Genomic DNA, 20515 nt, shown 5'->3' with positions numbered 1-20515 from the left:
AAGTTCTCCTGAATGTACTCTGCCATAGCCTGAGTCTCAGGACGTGACAGGGAGTACAACCTGCTCTTGGGAAGCTTAGCATTTGGCAACAAATCAATGGCACAGTCATAGGGGCGATGGGGAGGTAGTACCTCTGCAACTTTTTTGGAGAACACGTCCGCAAAATCTGCATAACACCCTGGCAATCCTGGCAAACTTAGCTGCGAGAGCCTGACTGGAAGGCTCAAGCAACTCCTGAAACAATCAGTACCCCAACTAAGAATCTCCCCAGAGACCCAGTCAAATTGAGGATTGTGGGCCCTTAACCAGGGTAACCCCAACACCAATGGGGCAAAAGTACAGACAGTCACATAAAAGGACAATTTTTCAGAGTGTGTGGCTCCAATAAACAAAGAAATCTGGCTAGTGCAAGAGGTAATTTTACCTTGGGATAATGGTTCCCCGTTTAACCCACAAATCTCAATTTCCGATGCCAAGGGTACTAAGGGAACAGAGTGTTTCAGGGCGAATTGGCGGTCCATAAAAACCCCGTCGGCCCCACTGTCCACAAAGGCCTCAGTCTTGACAGTTTGACCGAGGATCTTCAAGGTCACCGGAATGATAAAAGTCTTCTTGGGAAATTCTGACTTCTGGCCTGACAGGATATTTCCCATCACCCTCAGGCCCTGAAGTTTTCCGGCTTTTCTGGGCATGATACTACCACATGACCTTTATTCCCACAGTACAAACACAACCCCTGCTGTCTCCTCCGCGTCTTCTCACGCGAGGAGAGGCGGGTAGCCCCAATCTGCATAGGCTCCTCGGAAAATTCCTCAGAGTCTGAGGTTCCCTTGGGAAAGAAGGAAACCTCGGTCTCCCTTTCAAGCCTACGCTCTCTCAGCCGTCTATCCACCCGGATGGATAACTGCATGAGCTGATCCAAGCTATCAGGCAAGGGATATTGTACCAGTTGGTCTTTTATCTGGTTAGAAAGACCTCTTCGGTACTGGTGTCTCAGGGCTGGGTCATTCCACTGGGTATCATGGGCCAACCTCCGAAACTCCGTACAGTAAACCTCAACTGGCCTTCGCCCTTGCTTAAGGATCGAAATCTGAGTCTCGGCTGAGGCCGTCTTGTCAGGGTCATCATACAACATGCCCAGTGCCGTAAAAAAAGCATCAACACTTTTAAGCGACGGACAGTCAGGCTGCAACCCATATGCCCAGACCTGTGGGTCTCCTTGTAGCAAGGAAATCACTATGCCCACCCGCTGAATCTCCGACCCTGAAGACTGAGGCCTAAGCCGGAAGTACAGCTTGCAGCTCTCCTTGAAACAAAAGAACTGCGAGCGATCTCCAGAAAAACGATCCGGGAGATTTACTTTCGGCTCCTTAACCCCTGAAGGTGCTGCTGCTGCGGGAGTTCCGCCAGCGGCCTGGGAGGTGTGCATTTTAATGGACAAATCATTAAATTGTCGAGTCAGGACCTGCACCTGATCGACCACTTGTTGCAACGTATTTTGGGGGGTATGCTCCATATTCCCACAAAATTTCAACAGGAGTATTAGGCTGCTGAATATGTTATGCACACCAGTGCCTGCAGGAATGTACTGGTGTCTGAACTGTTATGCACACCAGTGCCTGCAGGAATGTACTGGTGTCTGAACTGTTAGCGATGCAAAACAAATGAACTCAGAGACAGACTGGGGAATATGACATTACGTACACAGAAGGTGATAGGGTAACAAAATAAACACAAAGTGAACAGAGAAGCCCAGAGGCTAAGAAACTGGGTGTCTCCCTATTATTAGGAATGCTCAGATGAAAAAAGCAAGATGTTGTGTTTTAATACGTAGAGAACCCGAAATGCTGTTGCTAAGGGCAACAGCAAAACCCTAAAGGGTTACCAACGGGTGTGGCAGTAAACTCCTTGGTCAGAGATGGAATGATAGACACAAGGAGAGTCTCCACAATCCTAATCCTCACTTGCAGTGCACAGGTTCAGCTTACTGCCACTAAACTGAATACCTGAACACCTTGCACAGTGAGACAGGATTTAGGCAGGCAGTCTGAGAATACAGCCGCAAACCTGCTAAGTTCACAGAGTAGCAAAAGAACCCCAGCAGGTTAAACGACTGACTCCAGTCTTACTGCTAGGTCTGGATTGGCAGAGTGTAGTACCAAATCCCCAGGCCTATTTGCAGTAAGCAACAACAAATACAAAGCTACACAGTACTGGCTAACTTTCAGGAACTGACTAACCAACAAAGATTCAGCAGCATCTGCTTAACCTGAGAAGAGGCCTTATAAAGCAGGTGCTGTCCACGCCCCACTCAGACCTCACAGACTGTGAGCACAAAAACCAGCACCGGATCCCCTGCCGTGCACAGAGCCTGTAACCACTGCACAGCAAAAGACCCGAACCGGAGTATCAGCTGCGCTCAGGTTACTCCGCTAGCACTTGTCTCCCGGTTGCCATGATGACGTGGCAGCACAGGGCAGGAGACCCTAACAGTATAAGATAAGGTTTTGTTAGCCAATAAGATAGAGCTACTGTATGTGTCAGGAAACTACGTCATTGTATGCAGATTTGATCTTCTTTATATTGTACTGTTTTTTCAAATTAAATGCTTCTGCTCTGCTATTTCCTACTTCACACTTTGTTAAACTGTTCACTGGATGCAGCCATGAATGAACCTAATGCTGACCGATTGAGTGTGTACCTGACCTGGGATCAGCAAGGGTTTCCCTTTCCAGGGGTTGCCTTTATCAGCTGTCGGGATCCTGGCAACAAAATCCCGACAGCCGGTAAAATGCCGGCGGACGGAATACCGACTGCCCCCTGGTATTCCCACTCAGGTGGTGGGTCCACATCACCACCCGAGGGATTATAAAACCCATGGCGAGCTAAGCTCGCCACCGGGCCCAAAGCGTGGCGAGCCTGCGAGGGGTCTCGGTGCGCTTGCTGCCGGTATTATGGCTGGCAGGATCTTAACAGCCGGCATCCCGTCAGCCGGTATATCGTATCCAACCCTTTACAGAGTTAGATCACATTTTAATTGAACAAACTAAAATTAAAATCAGCCCAGTAGAGTGCATATTTGCTTTGTATGTGAAAACAAAGTGACAGAACTGCTAGAAAGAGCAAATAGCATTTATTTACTGTATGCAATTTTTAATGTCAATAGAAAGATTAAGAATAACTAGATACCCAGGGACAACTTTCCAAAGTCATTCTCCCAAATGACTCCAACAGGAAATAGCCTTTCTTTTTAAACAATTGACATGTGAAAATAAATTGACAGCAATCTGAGGAGTAAAAATCTTTTATTTTTGAATCTTTAAATAAGTAAGATCAATAGAAAGATTAAAAGAGAACAAAAATGACAAACTTCCCATACAACTGGATTTTATACCATTCCAAACCCAGTAAAAATAAATAGTCTGATATAGTTTAACATTACATTTTCTAGATGACTATTCTTTGTCTATAAATAACTCTATTAGCAATATAAATATAGTTTACGTCCTAGCACTAGCAAATAAATCCTAATTTCCATGGCTATGATGCCACATTAAATAAACCCTATTTTTTTTTTTAAATGACACAAGACACACATATACAAATTGTATATAGACAGTAAAACATGTATACATCATTTGGCCCCACACATCAATAGATAAGTAAACATTTGACAAGTAAAAGTTTTCGAAAAGTTCCTCTTTAGTCCAATACAGGCTGAATAGCTTTATAAATCTGTCAACAAGGGAAAGCAGGTCAATCTCTGCCACTGCCACCCACCTGCAACAAGTGGGCGCTCTACACTGAGATGTGTATGCAGTAGGAGGAGGACACAGAGCGGGATGCAGTAAATATACCGGCTGTCAGGATCCTGGCGTTCAGGAGACCAAGCCGGAATACCGTCAGATGGTGAAATACAGACACCTGGAATCCCAACATATGCTCTGTATTCCCACTCAGTTGGTGGGTCCATGCCACCAACCGAGTGGTAATACAACCTGTTGCGAGCTAAACGAGCCACCGGGCCCAATGCATGGCGAGCGCAGCGAGCCCGCTAGGAGACTCACTGCTATGCTGCCGGGATTCTGGCAGACAGGATGTCGCTGTCGGTATAATGACAACCGGCATTCTGGCAGACGGGATATTTTATGTATTCCCATAGAGCTGCCTGGTTTTACTATGCTGTAACACTTACAGGAGGGGAAAGGGGAAACTTTTTGATACCTGTATTGAATAGCCTGTACTAAATAAAAGATTACCTGTAACAGTGGTCATTTTAGACTACCATATTTGTATGAATATCTATCCCACATCCAAAGGCACAGATTTGCCTTGCTAATGTCCTTCTAGCAGCAAAGTTTCTTTAACTGTTATACAAGCCTTGAGTTCTATTGGAGAAAGAGCACTATATAAATAAAATAATAATAATTATTATTATTATTAATTTAGAAGTAAGTAGTGGTAATAACCCTGTTGTTAACCCAGTTACACCAAAACACAACTACAAGGGGTTCCACATCCCCCCTACCGCCCCTCTCCGGTTTGGATATGCCATGGTCAGAAATCCCATAACCGTTTGTCTTTAAGCTTGGTTAGAATATAATGTTCGTATTTTCAATAATCTTTTCTATAAATGTCAATTCATAAAGTCCAGACCATAAAAATGTATTTCGAAAATTGCATTCAGTATCATAACGAGATTTGTATTGTGCGAATGCTCTGTACTGAAAATTGCCACGGACAAGTCTTTAAATCCTAGGACAGTCACTGGAATTGGGGACATATGGCAACTGCTTCTGTAGATATTTCAGTTGTCTGCTGTGTTTTCTATTTTCACAATAATAAAACTTGTTTGGAAAATCAGTATAAAGCATCTACATAATGGCATTGTTTTCTTTCTATTCTCAGACTAATGGTGTGTACTCACGGTGAGATTTTTTCTTACGATTTTGACTATATAGTCAAAATCGTAAGAAAAGTTAGTGCAGATCGCAAGGTGAAAGTCACCTTGCGATCCTGATTCGACGCCGATGCGCGGTCCCGCGCGGTCGGCATCGCAAGAATAGATAGACTGTGCAGGCAAGTAAATTTTGACTATCTCTGTAGAAGAGATAGTCAAAATTGACACTTAGCCTAAATCGCACATTGGGGGTCATTCCGAGTTGTTCGCTCGCAAGTGAATTTTAGCAGATTTGCTCATGCTAAGCCGCCACCTACTGGGAGTGAATCTTAGCATCTTAAAATTGCGAACGATGTATTCGCAATATTGCGATTACACACCTCGTAGCAGTTTCTGAGTTGCTTCAGACTTACTCGGCATCTGCGATCATTTCACTGCTTGTCGTTCCTGGTTTGACGTCACAAACACACCCAGCGTTCGCCCAGACACTCCTCCGTTTCTCCGGCCACTCCTGCGTTTTTTCCGGAAACGGTAGCGTTTTTTCCCACACGCCCATAAAACGGCCTGTTTCCGCCCAGTAACACCCATTTCCTGTCAATCACATTACGATCGCCAGAACGATGAAAATGCCGTGAGTAAAATTCCTAAGTGCATAGCAAATTTACTTGGCGCAGTCGCAGTGCGGACATTGCGCATGCGCATTAAGCGGAAAATCGCTGCGATGCGAAGATTTTTACCGAGCGAACAACTCGGAATGACCCCCATAGTCAGTATCGCAAGCACATACTGAGTGTGCTTGCGATACTGACTATGTGCCGACCTAGCCCCTGTCGCATAGTGAGAATCGGGCATAGCCGAATCTCACCGTGTGTATGGGCCATAACACCTCCAGTTACAATGAAGAATTCCAGTCTGCAAATCAAAGGACTAATTGGTGTACAGTAGTCTAAAAATACTTATTTATCACTTCCAAATGTAGTCCTACTTTACTGTACTGTTTTGTTATGAATAGTTATACAATGGTGACATATATGAAAACTGGTGCACAGGTAGCTGCAGAAAATAATTTCCCTCTGACAATCTTAATTAACAAAAGGTATCTAGGGCCTAATTCAGATCTGATCGCAGTAGCAAATCTGTTAGCTAATGGGCAAAACCATGTGCACTGCAGGAGAGGCACATATAACATGTGCATAGAGAGTTAGATTTGGGTGGGTTATTTTGTTTCTGTGCAGGGTAAATACTGGCTGCTTTATTTTTACACTGCAATTTAGATTTCAGTTTGAACACACCCCACCCAAATCTAACTCTCTCTACACGTTATATCTCCCCCCCCCCCCCCGCAGTGCACATGGGCCCTCATTCCGAGTTGTTCGCTCGCTAGCTGCTTTTAGCAGCATTGCACACGCTAGGCCGCCGCCCTCTGGGAGTGTATCTTTGCTTAGCAGAATAGCGAACGAAAGATTAGCAGAACTGCTACTAAATAATTCCTTGCAGTTTCTGAGTAGCTCCAGACCTACTCACAGATTGCGATCAGCTCAGTCCGTTTAGTTCCTGGTTTGACGTCACAAACACGCCCTGCGTTCGGCCAGCCACTCCCCCGTTTCTCCAGACACTCCCGCGTTTTTCCCTGACACGCCTGCGTTTTTTAGCACACTCCCGGAAAGCGCTCAGTTACCACCCAGTTCTTAGTTAAATAACTAAGCGCAAGCGAATATCGGCAACGAGCGAACAACTCGGAATGACCCCCCATGGTTCTGGCCATTAGCTAACACATTTGCTGCTGCAATCAGATCTGAATTAGGCCGCTAGTTAAAGATAATATAAAAATCCTCATGCATAAAAATAGCACAAAAAAGTATTTGGACAGGATGTAGACAGGATCCCGGTGGTCAGAATGCCGACGCCGGGATCCTGACCACCAGAATGCTAGCAGCACCATCACAGCCATTCCCACTCCTGGATGTCCATGACACCCAGGAAGTGGAAATAGTGCAGTGTGGCAAGCGCAGCGAGCCCCCCCCCCCCCTGCTGGCGGTCAAGATCCCGGTGTCGGTATTCTGACCGCCAGGATTCCGTACCCGGTATCCGGACTCCAGGTCGACAACAAAAAGGTCGACACACCTTAGGTCGACGCCAATTGATCGACACACCTTATGTCGACATGGACAAAGGTCGACATGAACAAAAGGTCGACATGGAATAAGGTCGACATGAGTTTTTCACAATTTTGTTCTTTTTTGGAACCTTTTCATACTTAACGATCCACGTGGACTACAATTGGAACGGTAATCTGTGCCGAGCGAAGGCACCATGCCCGAAGCATGGCGAGCGAAGCGGTGCACTAATTGGGGTTCCCGGTCACTATACGAAGAAAACGACACCAAAAAACATAAAAAAACCTCATGTCGACATTTTTCCATGTCGACCTTGTTCCTGTCGATATTTTGTCCATGTCGACCTAATCTGTGTCGACCAATTAGCGTCGACCTAAGGTGTGTCGACCTGGAGTCCCAGACCCTTCGTACCCAACCCATTTAGACATATTGTATCCTTTATAAATAGGGCCAAATGTACTAAACTGGGCTTGTACTGAAACACTTTCAGCACTAATGACATGAAGAATCTACCAATCAAATAATTAGTGCAAACCTCATTGCTAGACTAATGAAAGCAAATAATAATTCCAAAAATATGCTTTTGGATACAGAGATGCTATTTACTTATTGATAGAAGTCAGCCATGAGCAGCTTAGGAATGATTCTATGATGAGCCAGCGCCATCTTGAAATGTAAAAAAAGGTAAGAACCTCCGGCAACTTCCGGGAGAGTAGGCAAGTATGGCCTACAGTGGAAATCCCTGGTGGGCCCCTCACCCTCCTCTAATGTCAGGATGCAGACCCTGAACTCAAATGAAACATTGTTGCTCTAATACAGGGTTGGTTACCTGGTAGAGCAGCACATGGATGAACATGGGTGGCAGCTCCCGAATCTGCCACCGGCTAGCTGTACACTACACTCATTGCCTACATTAGAATGGAGCCAGCCTTTCACTTTTTTAATTTCCAGTGTATTCATAGGCTATATTATAATGCACATGAGTTCAGTCCATACAAGTGTGGCGGTCATGGAGACACAATTCATGTCACCACATTACAATTTGTAGTATTATGCAGTGGGGCTATAATGATGCAAGTTACAGTGTATCACATCATAATGCCATACTATACACTAATACTGTGGGAGTGGGTGTGGATCTGGGAGGCTGGAATACTCTTAAGGGGGTACACACGGAGAGATCCGTGCTTAAATTCAAAGCAATCTGACTAGATTGCTTAGACATTAAGCACGGATCTCTCCGTGTGTAGGGTGCCGGCTCTAGATTTGGCAAAGCGCTCATTTTACCGCTGAGTGAAATGACTGCCCCCCCTCCCCTCGCTCAATACACATCCCGCTGGGTGCTGAGCGAGGGGAGAGATGTGCGCTGAGCGGTCTGTGCTAGATCGCTCAGCACACATCACCCCCGTGTGTACGGGGCTTTAGGAGTCTGCCAGACATTCTGGGCGAGTGGGTAAGCTAGACCTGTGTGTTGTTACCAGACAATTTGTGTATCTTACTGCAACAAATGTAATTTGTATTTTTCTAATTTCTAAATAAAAAGCATTAAAGGCTCAATACATCCACGGTTCAAATAAGGTTTTGTTTCGAGTCACAGTGATTTGTAAATGTCAGAATATTGTAAATTACTATTTACATCCCTGTAAATCAAGATACACAAAGGTGGTACGTGACTGTTATATATAAGGAGAAAGAATAGCCTTTTTAGAAATATTTTGACCCCGCTAATATAACGGAATAAGAGAGTCCCTCCTCCTGACACAGGGTAGCGAGAAGATGAATGAACAACATACTAATATTTCAGATCAAAAGCGCAGAATGATCAACAGAAGTAACTTCCTTTGTTCTGTGGGGATGCATTTAAAATGCTGGCTGTCGGGATCCCGGCGTTGAGGATACCGACGCCAAAATCCCGACATCTGGAATCCTGGTGCACCAGGGCTATTCCCTCTCCTGGGTGTCCATGACACCCATAGGGTTGAAATATATCCTGTGGCGAGTGCAGCGAGCCCACACGGGAACTCTTAGCGCTCGGCCGCTGCCGGCATTCTGGCGGACGGGATGCCGCTGTCGGGATATTGACAGCCGGCATCCCGTCCGCCGGTAAATCATATGTATTCCATTCTGTGTATAAAAAACAGGGCCTGCCTTCATTTAAAAAAGTACAAAGGCAATATATAATGTTTTATAATCTTACTATGGGTGCAAGAACCGATGTCAAACCCTTGCACAATCATGGTTCTCGTGCTAATGGCTCTGATGAAATACTAGGGACCACTGACTTTAGGACGCCCTCTGCAGGCATCTGTGATACGTTGCTGCTCCTGAAGATGCAGCACTGGATCCGTGTGTGTGAACATTGGAAATCTGAGTAACTCTCAGTTTACTCAGACTGTAAGGGTGAAATCGAGCTGCCAAAACCAGTGAAGCCGCGTCCAAGGACGTTTCAGCATGCCCAATAAACAGGACAGACATGCCCATATTCTGGGGCGCTTCCTGACCCAAATGCCAGTAGCATGTCAATACTTCTGTGCCTCTTGGAACACTGCACGCGACATCACAGACCCAGATCTGCACGTGCTCAGATTTGTGTAAACATTGTATTTATGCACTTACCTGAATCAGCCCTTATGTGCAAGCTGCATTTCTCTATACCAATGACCAAACGTTTCAGACCAATTATCGGCCTGCTATTAAGGAGTGCAACTTAAGCCCTATGTATCATAAATGTAATATCAAGGCCTAGGTTTAGTAGCACATATATGGATGATGCTCCCTGTCTTTAATCAACACATAAAAGAAGAGAGAGTGATATAATGGCCATATATTGCTACTTTTTGAGAGTTATAACCCAGTAGGTACAAATATAAGTCCTTCTTTCATAAATTGACAACCTACAGGTAAGATACTATATTACACAAATACCCGCAACTGGCCAACATACAACATGCACAGACAATAACCAAAACACAGCATATCACATGCGTGAATGGCATTAGCAGTGGTATGTATGAAAGGTAATCTGTGCATTGGTTATCGGACTTTACAGATAACCTCACCCAAAATTGAAATTGAAGTTACACCTAAGTCACACAATATTATCTCAGCATTAAGACCCAATGTCTACCCTAGTCTGGTGATGCTCTCCTTATTCCGGTGGGAGATCAAAAACAATGCGCAAAGTGAATGAGACGCGGCACTAAATCAGTTTAGGTCCCACAATGCACACCAATCTCAGCAAGTGCACCAAGAGTTCTGCCAAAGACAGCTTATGAGAAACATATAGAAAGGGCATATTTTGAAGGTCATGTCTCGCTGTACAGAGGGGTGCAGGATGCTTTTCACTCCACAAAGTACTTCCATTTTGCACTGGCGCAGAGAGCTAACTCCGAGCAATGCACTAAAAAGCTCCAAACACAAGAAAATGATGCATAATAAAAGTCTCAATGTTCCATCACTCTTATGATAAATGTAAGCTTTAAATATGCTTAGAGTAAGCAGTATTTTAAAAGAAAATGTGAAAAGTTAAATTAAATCTAAGGTTATAAAATGGTAGGAGGTTCTACATTGATGCGTTAGTTACCAGGTAGTAGATTTCTCTGCTTTTGCGCTGACATAAATGTACTTGAGTTTACAGTCAACAGTGCCCAGTGCATAATCAAACACTGCCGTTATGACAATAACTCTCTCAGCAGGAGCAAAGAAAGCATCAGGAAGCTGCAGATACTGGTACACCTGGCCACAGATAAGCAATATTCTTTGTTAATGTAACTATGGAATTAACTTCTAAATTACTGACCGTTTTTGGCAATAGCATGACCCAGTGTTACTTAACTTTCTAAGCAATTTCTGAAACATAAGTACGGACTTAAAAAAGAAATACATTACAAGAACTTAAACAAGAAGGGGATCAGTACGAGATCCCACCGGACGGGATCCCAGCGGTCGGAATCCCGACACCGGAATCCCGACTGGCACAATCCGGACAGGGGGGCGAGCGCAACGCAGCCCCTTGCAGGCTCGCTATGCTCGGTACACTAATTTATTCTCCCTCTATGGGTGTTGTGGACACCCACAGCGGGAGAATATGTCGGGATTGTGCCGGTCGGGATCCCGGTGTCGGTATTCCGACCGCCGGGATCCCGTCCTGCAGCATCTTGACCACATCCCACAAGAAATACAATCTTAATCTATGCCTTGAGTTCTATAGCATTGTTCTATAAATGCAACAGTGCACAAATCATCTCTAGGCAAAGTGTGCATGTAGGCTTTCACAGTCATGACAAAATACAGGCAATTGTGTCCACTTTGCCGAAACGTCTATTTCTCTAATGTGGGCATAATCTGCGCTGTGATTCCCTGATGCTGATTCACCGGTCAAAAGAGGTGGACATTGATGATCAGCAATCCGTCGGGGAATTGGGGAAATTCAACAAGTTAAAAATCCCCAGCTTGACTCGTTCGGTTGGAATTGGCGAGCCAAGGAAATCTAACATACTGAATTTCTCTGATTCCCCAGGCCAATCAGACGTATGGGCCTCATAACTGTAACAAACCAAATTTTGACCTTATTCAAATAATGAATGCAGTAAAAATAGCTAGGCAAACAGTACATAAAAAAAATAAAATGTTGATGAGTTATTAAATATATAAATACACAAAAAGTGAAATACCGAGCACATTAGAGTGTTAGCTACTGTAACATTAAATAGCTTGCCACCCACAATTCCTTCCCCCAAATTGCTGTCCTTATCCACTTCACACCATCCAAAACCAACCATTTATTGACCATGGTAAAACACTGGAATGTAACCATAAATTAATTAACTGAATTGTGGTGACTAGTTCTGGTTATTTAAGAAATAAAAGGAGTTTATACTTAATAGCGTAAGTTATGGGACTGCAAATTGGCAAATCTACAGGAAAAAATGGTAACAATATAAGGCCTGAGTGTTGTTTTTTTCTTTAACTCCCTTTAATTTTTTTGTACCACCCTTTCCCGACATTGCTTCCTCTGAGCCCCCTATATGAAAGAAGCATTGGACTTCAGTCGTCTAGAAAACTGTACAAATATATGGCTCTATGTATCATGCAGTAGTTCTCTTCAAATATTGTCATACCTCTGCCACAGACAAAGGCTCAGATATTGAAGACAATCAACGTTTCACAGTGCATTCGCTGGGCAGGTCCTCCTAAGTGGTAACAATGTGCCCAATTCATAATGTAACAAATACAATAGATATAACTCAAATCTATTAGAACCACTAACTTAAAAAAAATATATATAATGACCTCTCAACACAATGAACAAAGCTTATCAGAAAAAAAAGGTTCCTTTTTAAATAGCTAATAGAACATCAAGTCACATAGTTTTCTACATTCGCTGTAGTTTGAGCCCTTTGTGTAGCAAAATGTGTAAACACAAACCTCACAGGAAACACACACAATGCTTAGACAGTACACACAAATGTTAACATTGCAAGGCCAAGCTTGTGAACTTCAGAGCTGCCCCAGTTTCTCTATTTCCGGATGTCCACTAAGACATGTTGAAAGATTGGTTTCAGAGTATTGTAAACCATAGGACTGTCCTCTGACTCCTGTGTAACCTATAAAACAAGGAGATGTACAGTACAGTCAGGAGTAATAACACATTTTCTACAGATGACTAGTGGGCTCGGGGACTAACCACTATATTATTGGCTGAAAACGCAAATATAATTTGTTACTTCGAAGTGCCCTGTCTGGTTTGTTTAAATATATATTAGTACGGGTGTGGATCAAAGGGTCGACAGTCATTAGGTCAACCACTATTGGTCGATACCTGAAATAGTTCAACACATTCATTAGGTCGACATGGAAAAGGGTGACACGGAAAAAGGTCGAAGTTTTTTGTATATTTTTGGTGTCGTTTTCTTTGAAAAGTGACCGGGAACCCCAATTAGTTCACGGTGTACCCTCGCATGGCATGCTTCGGGTAAGGCGCTCCGCTACCGCTGCCGTCGGCACAGGTTACTATTCCCAATCATAGTCCATGTGGAACATTGGAAATCTGAGTAACTCTCAGTTTACTCAGACTGTAAGGGTGAAAGTAAAAAAATTATAAAAAAACAACAACAACCTCATGTCGACCTTTTCACGTCAACCTTTGCCACGTCGACCTAGTGACCATGTTGACCAAATGCATGTTGACCAATAGTGGTTGACCTAAGGACCGTATACCATTAGTACAATGCAGAGTCCCAATAGATTGGAAGCTGCAGGCACCTTTTTTATTTCTTATCCTGTTTAGATATATCACGCCCTGTTTTATTACCCAATTGCAGATATATGTGGGGCCTGCTGGGTCCGTATAAATAAATGTTAATAATAGTAAGGCTAATTCTAGAAACATGTCATAATATTAATCCACTATACATTTGTCATCGGTGAAAAGCCTTCCTTTATTTATTATCTCAGTATGAATCAGAGATGTGACAGCCTCCGATTATTCCACTTACAACAGTTTGCATTACAACAAAAAATAAGTAGAAAGTTTAAATTATTGATAAATATGTGCAGACTAAAACATTTTTAAATCTCCTATAATTATCTAAATGTATTCTTAGAACAAGCTGCGCCAGCAGGGGGCGACCCTAATTTCTGCGAACAAGTAGGAATTGCAGTGCGTTCGCAATTTCTACGTGATCGGGGAAGGGGCGGCGGTCAGCATGCTGGATGGCCTTGCCCTGTGATGGGCAGCACCCCAGCATGCGATCAATTACTGAATCGGGCCCTTTGATCAGAACTTCCGAACATAAGAGAATTCAAAGTATAACCGCATCGAAATTATGGTGGTACAAGTGTGTTCCTGGCTTAAATTTACATGTCAAACCAACATGCATTCAACAGTTAAGCGCCACCTGTACTTATTAAACCATTTCATGTCATTCCTTAATATCAGTCGCTATTCAGAATGAAACATTAGCAAGTTCTGCAGCTGATACAGTTCCTGCCATCGGTGCTTTAACAAACATGCTTCTCCTAAAGTCTCTGCTGTTTCTTCTTCTAGCCATAGTAGACAAAATATTGGGTAGCTGAACCTGTTCAATCTTAAACATGATGGGAGGTTAATGGATTATTAACTAAAAAAGCATGCGGATGTACCTACTTATAATATACTTTTGTATCCCTCATTTACCCAACAGTTTCCTGGCAGTTATGTGTACCTGTGAGCTTACCGACTCACATTGGTTGTCCCCTAAATACTGTGCAATGTACTAGTTTTGTTTATCTCCCTGAGGCCCGAGGCTGGAGTCGTATAACTACTGTGACTGAAAGCAGCATCAGCACTTTACTACTGCTAAATCCATTCTGTGTGTGGTCTGTGGATTGAGCCAGAAGCTTAACATATACTCCCTGCTTCCAACATAAAATTTTACTTGAATAATTCTAACTTTGTAACTTGTTGGCTTATGGAAATAATAATTAAGACATAAAGAGGCAAAACACACAACAAAACAATTCACATTTATTGTACCGTACATAATTTCATACTATACAGGGTCAATTCAATTGTGGCACGTGTCCCCTACTGGTCATCTAAATGAATGGGCATCTATCAGAGCTATTCAATTGTTGTTTCGATCAGACGTCTTAAGCCCCTGCACATACTGTACATTATTTCTAGCAGTCTCCGGAAGTGTGACAAAGATGTGCCAAAGTCAGTAGTTTGGGCACCCAAACCCGGACTTTTAGATGCCCAGATGATAGCTTTTGACGGTGTCATCCGCTTTGCGCGGCTTAACCCGGAGAAGTCAGTCACATTAAATGCTAATGAGGGTCTGATCATAGCAACAATCGAATACCTCCGATAGGTGCCCATTCCTTTAGACGACGAGCAGGGGGTGCGCACTACAATTAAATCAGCATATACAAGTCTGGAAAAGGTCTTATTTGTTCCTGGCTGACCTCTGTTTTATGTTTTCTCTGTATAATGTTTTATATGTGATGAGGTCAGGAGATCATCTCTCACCTATAAGTGATTTCCTTAACAGGTAGCATGATTGACCAATCCAGCTTTTTTGTGTGGTGTGTAGAACTGACGTATTATAAATGCTTTATGAATTCCTATTTTAACTCTACTTAGTTTGGAGAGATTACGAGACACAGCAAGATTTTTCCATTTCCCTCTAAAATACCAAATCCAGTAAAAATAAATCTCACTCCTCTTTTTTTAATGCTTAGTAGAAGTGTCAATAGCTGCACATATAGCTGTGGGTTCACATACAGAAGACCACCCATAGCTGTGGTTCTATTTGGGTGAGTATCTGAGTAAGTATGTGCCAGCTTGATAAATATGGAGTATATTCGTGCATTCATTCACTAATTCTCTGTGATAATGATCGCGTTCCATCAGGTTGGATAAAGACGTTTGGAGGACAGCAATTTTCAATTAATTTCACAGATTGCCGATGGGACTGAGGTCTCTGAGTGGGTGATTCAACTGGTTTTATTCTGTATTTAGACTACTTTATAGCAAAGTTTGCCATTTATTTTGTGTCGTTGCCCTACTGGAAAAAATAATCTTGTGCTAAGTACTAGGTCTCCTGCTGACTATAGAGGGGATAATCCTTTTGGAATGATGCACATTGTTATGCTTGGATGAAACATAGAACCTACACTTATAATTCTCAGTTGTTACCATCTCATATTCTTACCTCAAAAACTTCTCCCATACTGCACTTAAGGGTTCAAAATCACTACCATGCCCAATTAGACCAGCCCTACTCTGCAGCATTGTTACTCCTACATGCTTTGGTCACTATTATATCCTGCAATAATATTTGCTATCGCGCAGAAACTATCTGGGGCCAGTCCATACGCCATTTTTTGCATTATTAACATTGCCACGAACTACGTGGTCCACTTCATTTAATGCAGTGGTTCCCACACTCTCAAGGTCCCCCAACAGTGTTTATCAGGTCACCCAGCAAGAACATAGCTGTATTCATTACTCAATGACACATTTTAAAATATCCACAGGTGGAGCAAATTATTTTACTTGTGATTCTGTGAGGAGACCTGGAAAACATGATCTGTTGGAGGTCCTTGAGGACAGAGTTTGGGAACCACTGCTTCAATGCAATATTACTGTTATGTCATGACATACTCAATTTGTGTCATAGCATAGCAGGGATAGAGATGAGGAAAGTATGTAAGTCCAGTCAGGGCTGTATTGTATTGTAGGCCGAGGACTGGAGCCCCTACCCACCCATTCTCGAGAATATATTGAAAGAAATGAGTGCATGTGCAGTATGGGTCTGCGACACTGGATGCAGATTTGCAATAGACTGTCAGCAATTGAGTCTGCTGCCGTATGGGGCAGGGAGGGGCTGGCAACAGCCTCTTTTCTCTAAATGGCAGTACGGACAGTATTATGGTTAGCATTACTGCCTCACAGCACTGAGGTCATGGGTTCGATTCCCACCATGGCTCTAACTGTGTGGAGTCTGTATACTCTCCCCGTACTTGCGTGGGTTACCTCCGGGTACTCCGGTTTCCTCCCACAATCCAAAAATATACTGGTAGGTTAATTGGATCCCAACAAAATTAGCCCTAGTGTGAATGTGTATGCGTGTACATGTGATAGGGAATATAGATTGTAAGCTCCAGTGGGGCAGGGACTGATGTGAATGGTCAATTATTCTTTGTAAAGTGCTGCGGAATATGTGTGTGCTATATAAATAACTGGTAATAAATAAATAAATGGAGGCGTGTTGCCGCTGTTGTGGAGGAGGGACGAGGTCAGGATCTCTGTCGGAACACAGAGATTTCCTGGCTTCTTTGTTGGATCTGAGGTGGCCGGCTTGTGCGACCCCATGGGTCATGCAGCCAGCCAATGGTCCTTGGACACAGCACGTATCACAAATGCAAGCAGGAATGATGCCTCCTACTGCATGAACATATTAGTTATTCCAACTGCATATGAATCAGGCCCCAGGAGCATATTGAAATGACTTGGGATCTTGTTGCCGGTCTGAGTTTAGAATAACATACCAAAGTACCTACCATTGTGAAAGCTGTGATCATTCGTTCCAGAATAGCCTCCTCTACATCAAGGGGGATCAGTTGCAGGTTCCCCACACACTGTAATATGCACAGGACGGTCTGATGCTGACCCTGAATTAAAATGCCAAAATATAAGAACTTCTAAATGACCATTTGGTTTAGCATGCTCACAAAAAGGTTTTGTCAACTTTTTTTTTTACTAAACTTAACAAATTCACCAAGTAATGTAGTAGGTGACATGGTTCTTACAATAACATGAAATAAAACTCACAGCTAAATTCCAGATTGCATTTTGTGTCCCAATTACCTGTGTGTGTTTCTACACGTTAACAGACATTACCATGACGGAAACCGCATGAGCTGTATTCCAAACAGTATGAAACTAAGAGGTTGATGTATCAAGCAGTGAAAAGAGTGGACCAGTGGAGAAGTTGTCCATCGCAACCAATCACCAACAAGGTAGCATTTTTAAAATTATAAATAGATGCTGATTGGTTACTATGGGCAACTTCTCCACTGGTCCACTACTGCACACATTTCACTGCTTAATACATCAACTCATAAGGTTTAAATGGCAACCCGCTAGCTGGGTGTGGCCCTCTCAGAATTTTACTGCAAACCTGCATACAAATTTCGGAACCGATTCTGGGAAATTCAATTGTTTTCCCTCCGGTGCCAGATGGAGCAATTCAATTGTTGCTCCGTTTGAGCGCGCATGCAGCGGGGAAGGGGGAGGAGACTCATTTCAGCTGTTGTGGCTTGGCCGCTCAAATAGGAGTCTCAGGACCCTAACCAGGACTTTAGACGATTTAGAAGCATTGAGCGGCTACACCCGAAACCAACGCATGCATGCCTAACGGGGGTGGGAAACAACTGAATAGCTACGGTGAGCCCCCATTACATTGAATTACCCCCATTATGCACTTCATGACTCTGGCAGCAGTAATGTCACTAGTCAATAGTGACTTCATAGGTTGCATTCTACTGAATATTGGCTCAGTAAACTAAATGCACGCCTCCATTGTGTGTGCAGGAGAGTTACAGATTAATTGGCTCCACACTGTGAAATATATTTCTAATAACCACGCTGTCTGTGCTGCAATATGCTGGTGGAAGTGATATTACTGTCTAAGTTTTATACAGATGTGCCCTCATACACATAGCCTCAATACGCCATGAGGCACGAGGTGCCTGGCGAGAGTGAGCCATGCCAAGCGGTATAGCATCTTTTTGCCCAAAAGTGCATCTTTGTTGCAATCGGATGCGACAAAAGCACTTTATGCAACTGCACTGATTCATTTTATATACGACACTTGTAGATCTGTGTGCGACTGAGTCTCAGTCTGTATGTTACGATGCAGCTGCTGCGGCTTTTTTACAGTCCAAGTTAAGTTGTGCTTTGTATACAGATTCAGAGTCAGGGTGTAATTCAGACCTGATCGCAGCAACAAATTTGTTAGTAGCTGGGCAAAACCATGTGCACTGCAAGAGGGGCAGATATAACATGTGCAGTGAGAGTTAGATTTGGGTTGGGTGTATTCAAACTGAAATCTAAATTGCAGTGTGATGGACCGAGCGCTATGGTTAATGTAGGTTAGTGTACCTTTAAATGGAAAAAACGTTGCAGAATCAGTTATAATGAAAGTAAAAGATAATAAAAATAACGAGTTAATTTTATTTTTATTTAATTTTATTTTTATATTCATTTTATTTTTATCTTTATTTTTATTATGTTTAACTTTCATTATAACTGATTCTGCAACGTTTTTTCCATTTAAAGGTACACTAACCTACATTAACCATAGCGCTTGGTCCATCACATATTTTTAGCACGTTTTATTCTAGACTGAGCAGCTCCACTAAGCGCAAGAGAGTATTACAGGTTGAGTATCCCATATCCAAATATTCCGAAATACGGAATATTCCGAAATACGGAATTTTTTGAGTGAGAGTGAGATAGTAAAACCTTTGTTTTCTGATGGCTCATTGTGCACAAACTTTGTTTAATACACAAAGTTATTAAAAATATTGTATTTAATGACCTTCAGGCTGTGTGTATAAGGTGTATATGAAACATAAATGCATTCTGTGCTTAGATTTAGGTCCCATCACCATGATATCTCATTGTGGTATGCAATTATTCCAAAATACGGAATTATCCGATATCCAAAATACGTCTGGTCCCAAGCATTTTGGATATGGGATACTCAACCTGTATAAATCTCTAAATTGCAGTGTAAAAATAAAACAGACAGTATTTACCCTGAATAGAAACAATGTAACCCAACCAAATCTAACTCTCTCTGCAAATGTTATATCTGCCCATCATGCAGTGCACATTGGGGGTAATTCCAAGTTGATCGCAGCAGGAAAATTTTTAGCAGTTGGGCAAAACCATGTGCACTGCAGGGGGGGGGGGGCAGATACAACATGTGCAGAGAGCGATAGATTTGGGTGTGGTGAGTTCAATCTGCAATCTAAATTGCAGTGTAAAAATAAAGCAGCCAGTATTTACCCTGCACAGAAACAAAATAACCCACCCAAATCTAACTCTCTCTGCACGTTATATCTGCCTCCCCTGCAGTGCACATGGGCCCTCATTCCGAGTTGTTCGCTCGCTAGCTGCTTTTAGCAGCATTGCACACGCTAAGCCGCCGCCTACTGGGAGTGAATCTTAGCTTTGCAGAATTGCGTACGAAAGATTTGCATAATTGCGAATAGAAATTTCTTTGCAGTTTCTGAGTAGCTCGGGACTTACTCTGCCACTGCGATCAGTTCAGTCAGTTTCGTTCCTGGTTTGACGTCACAAACACACCCAGCGTTCGCCCAGACACTCCCCCGTTTCTCCAGCCACTCCCGCGTTTTTCCCAGAAACGGCAGCGTTTTTCCACACACACCCATAAAACGGCCAGTTTCCGCCCAGAAACACCCACTTCCTGTCAATCACACTCCGATCACCAGAACGATGAAAAATCCTTGTTATGCCGTGAGTAAAATACCTAACTTTTGAGTAAAATAACTAACCGCATGCGCTCTGCGAACCTTGCGCATGCGCAGTAAGCGACTAATCGCAATATAGCGAAACTCGGCAACGAGCGAACAACTCGGAATGAGGGCCATGGTTTTGCCCAACTGCTAACAAAGATCCTGCTGCGATCAACTCAGAATTACCCCTATTGTTTTGCCCAACTGCTAACAAATTTGCTGCTACGATCAAGTCTGAATTACCCCCTCAGTTGCATACAGATATGCAGGTGACTCATGAAATTAGTCAGTGCACTCTCGTAAGGTGGTTTAGTTCTGACTAAGATGCACGTTCAGGTGAAAAAGATGCAAAAAAGATGCTATACAGCATTGGCGCAGATCACTTGCACCAGGCGTCTCACGCAGCATGGCGTGTTGAGGCTAGGTGAAGTCACATTTGTATGTTAACAAATGTCAACAAATTTTG

General features: G+C 43.1%; 1 protein-coding gene across 2 annotated transcripts in view; it reads right to left on the bottom strand.

The window, feature by feature from the left end:
• Positions 1-9132: 9132 nt before the first annotated feature.
• The window catches only part of PTPDC1 (protein tyrosine phosphatase domain containing 1), a 203361-nt gene continuing 191978 nt past the window's right edge, over positions 9133-20515 (bottom strand). For both annotated transcript variants that reach the window (XM_063940749.1, XM_063940750.1), the window contains exons 8-9: positions 17065-17175; positions 9133-12623 (exon numbers count right to left, since the gene is read on the bottom strand). In XM_063940749.1, coding sequence (XP_063796819.1) covers positions 12537-12623; positions 17065-17175 — 198 coding nt within the window. In that variant the 3' untranslated portion in view covers positions 9133-12536. The remainder of the gene's footprint in view (positions 12624-17064; positions 17176-20515) is intronic.

This window comes from Pseudophryne corroboree, chromosome 9, assembly GCF_028390025.1.
Source record: "Pseudophryne corroboree isolate aPseCor3 chromosome 9, aPseCor3.hap2, whole genome shotgun sequence".
Classification (NCBI taxonomy): domain Eukaryota; kingdom Metazoa; phylum Chordata; class Amphibia; order Anura; family Myobatrachidae; genus Pseudophryne; species Pseudophryne corroboree.
Note: the sequence above shows the minus strand (reverse complement) of the source record. Positions and strands in the feature narration are given on the sequence as shown.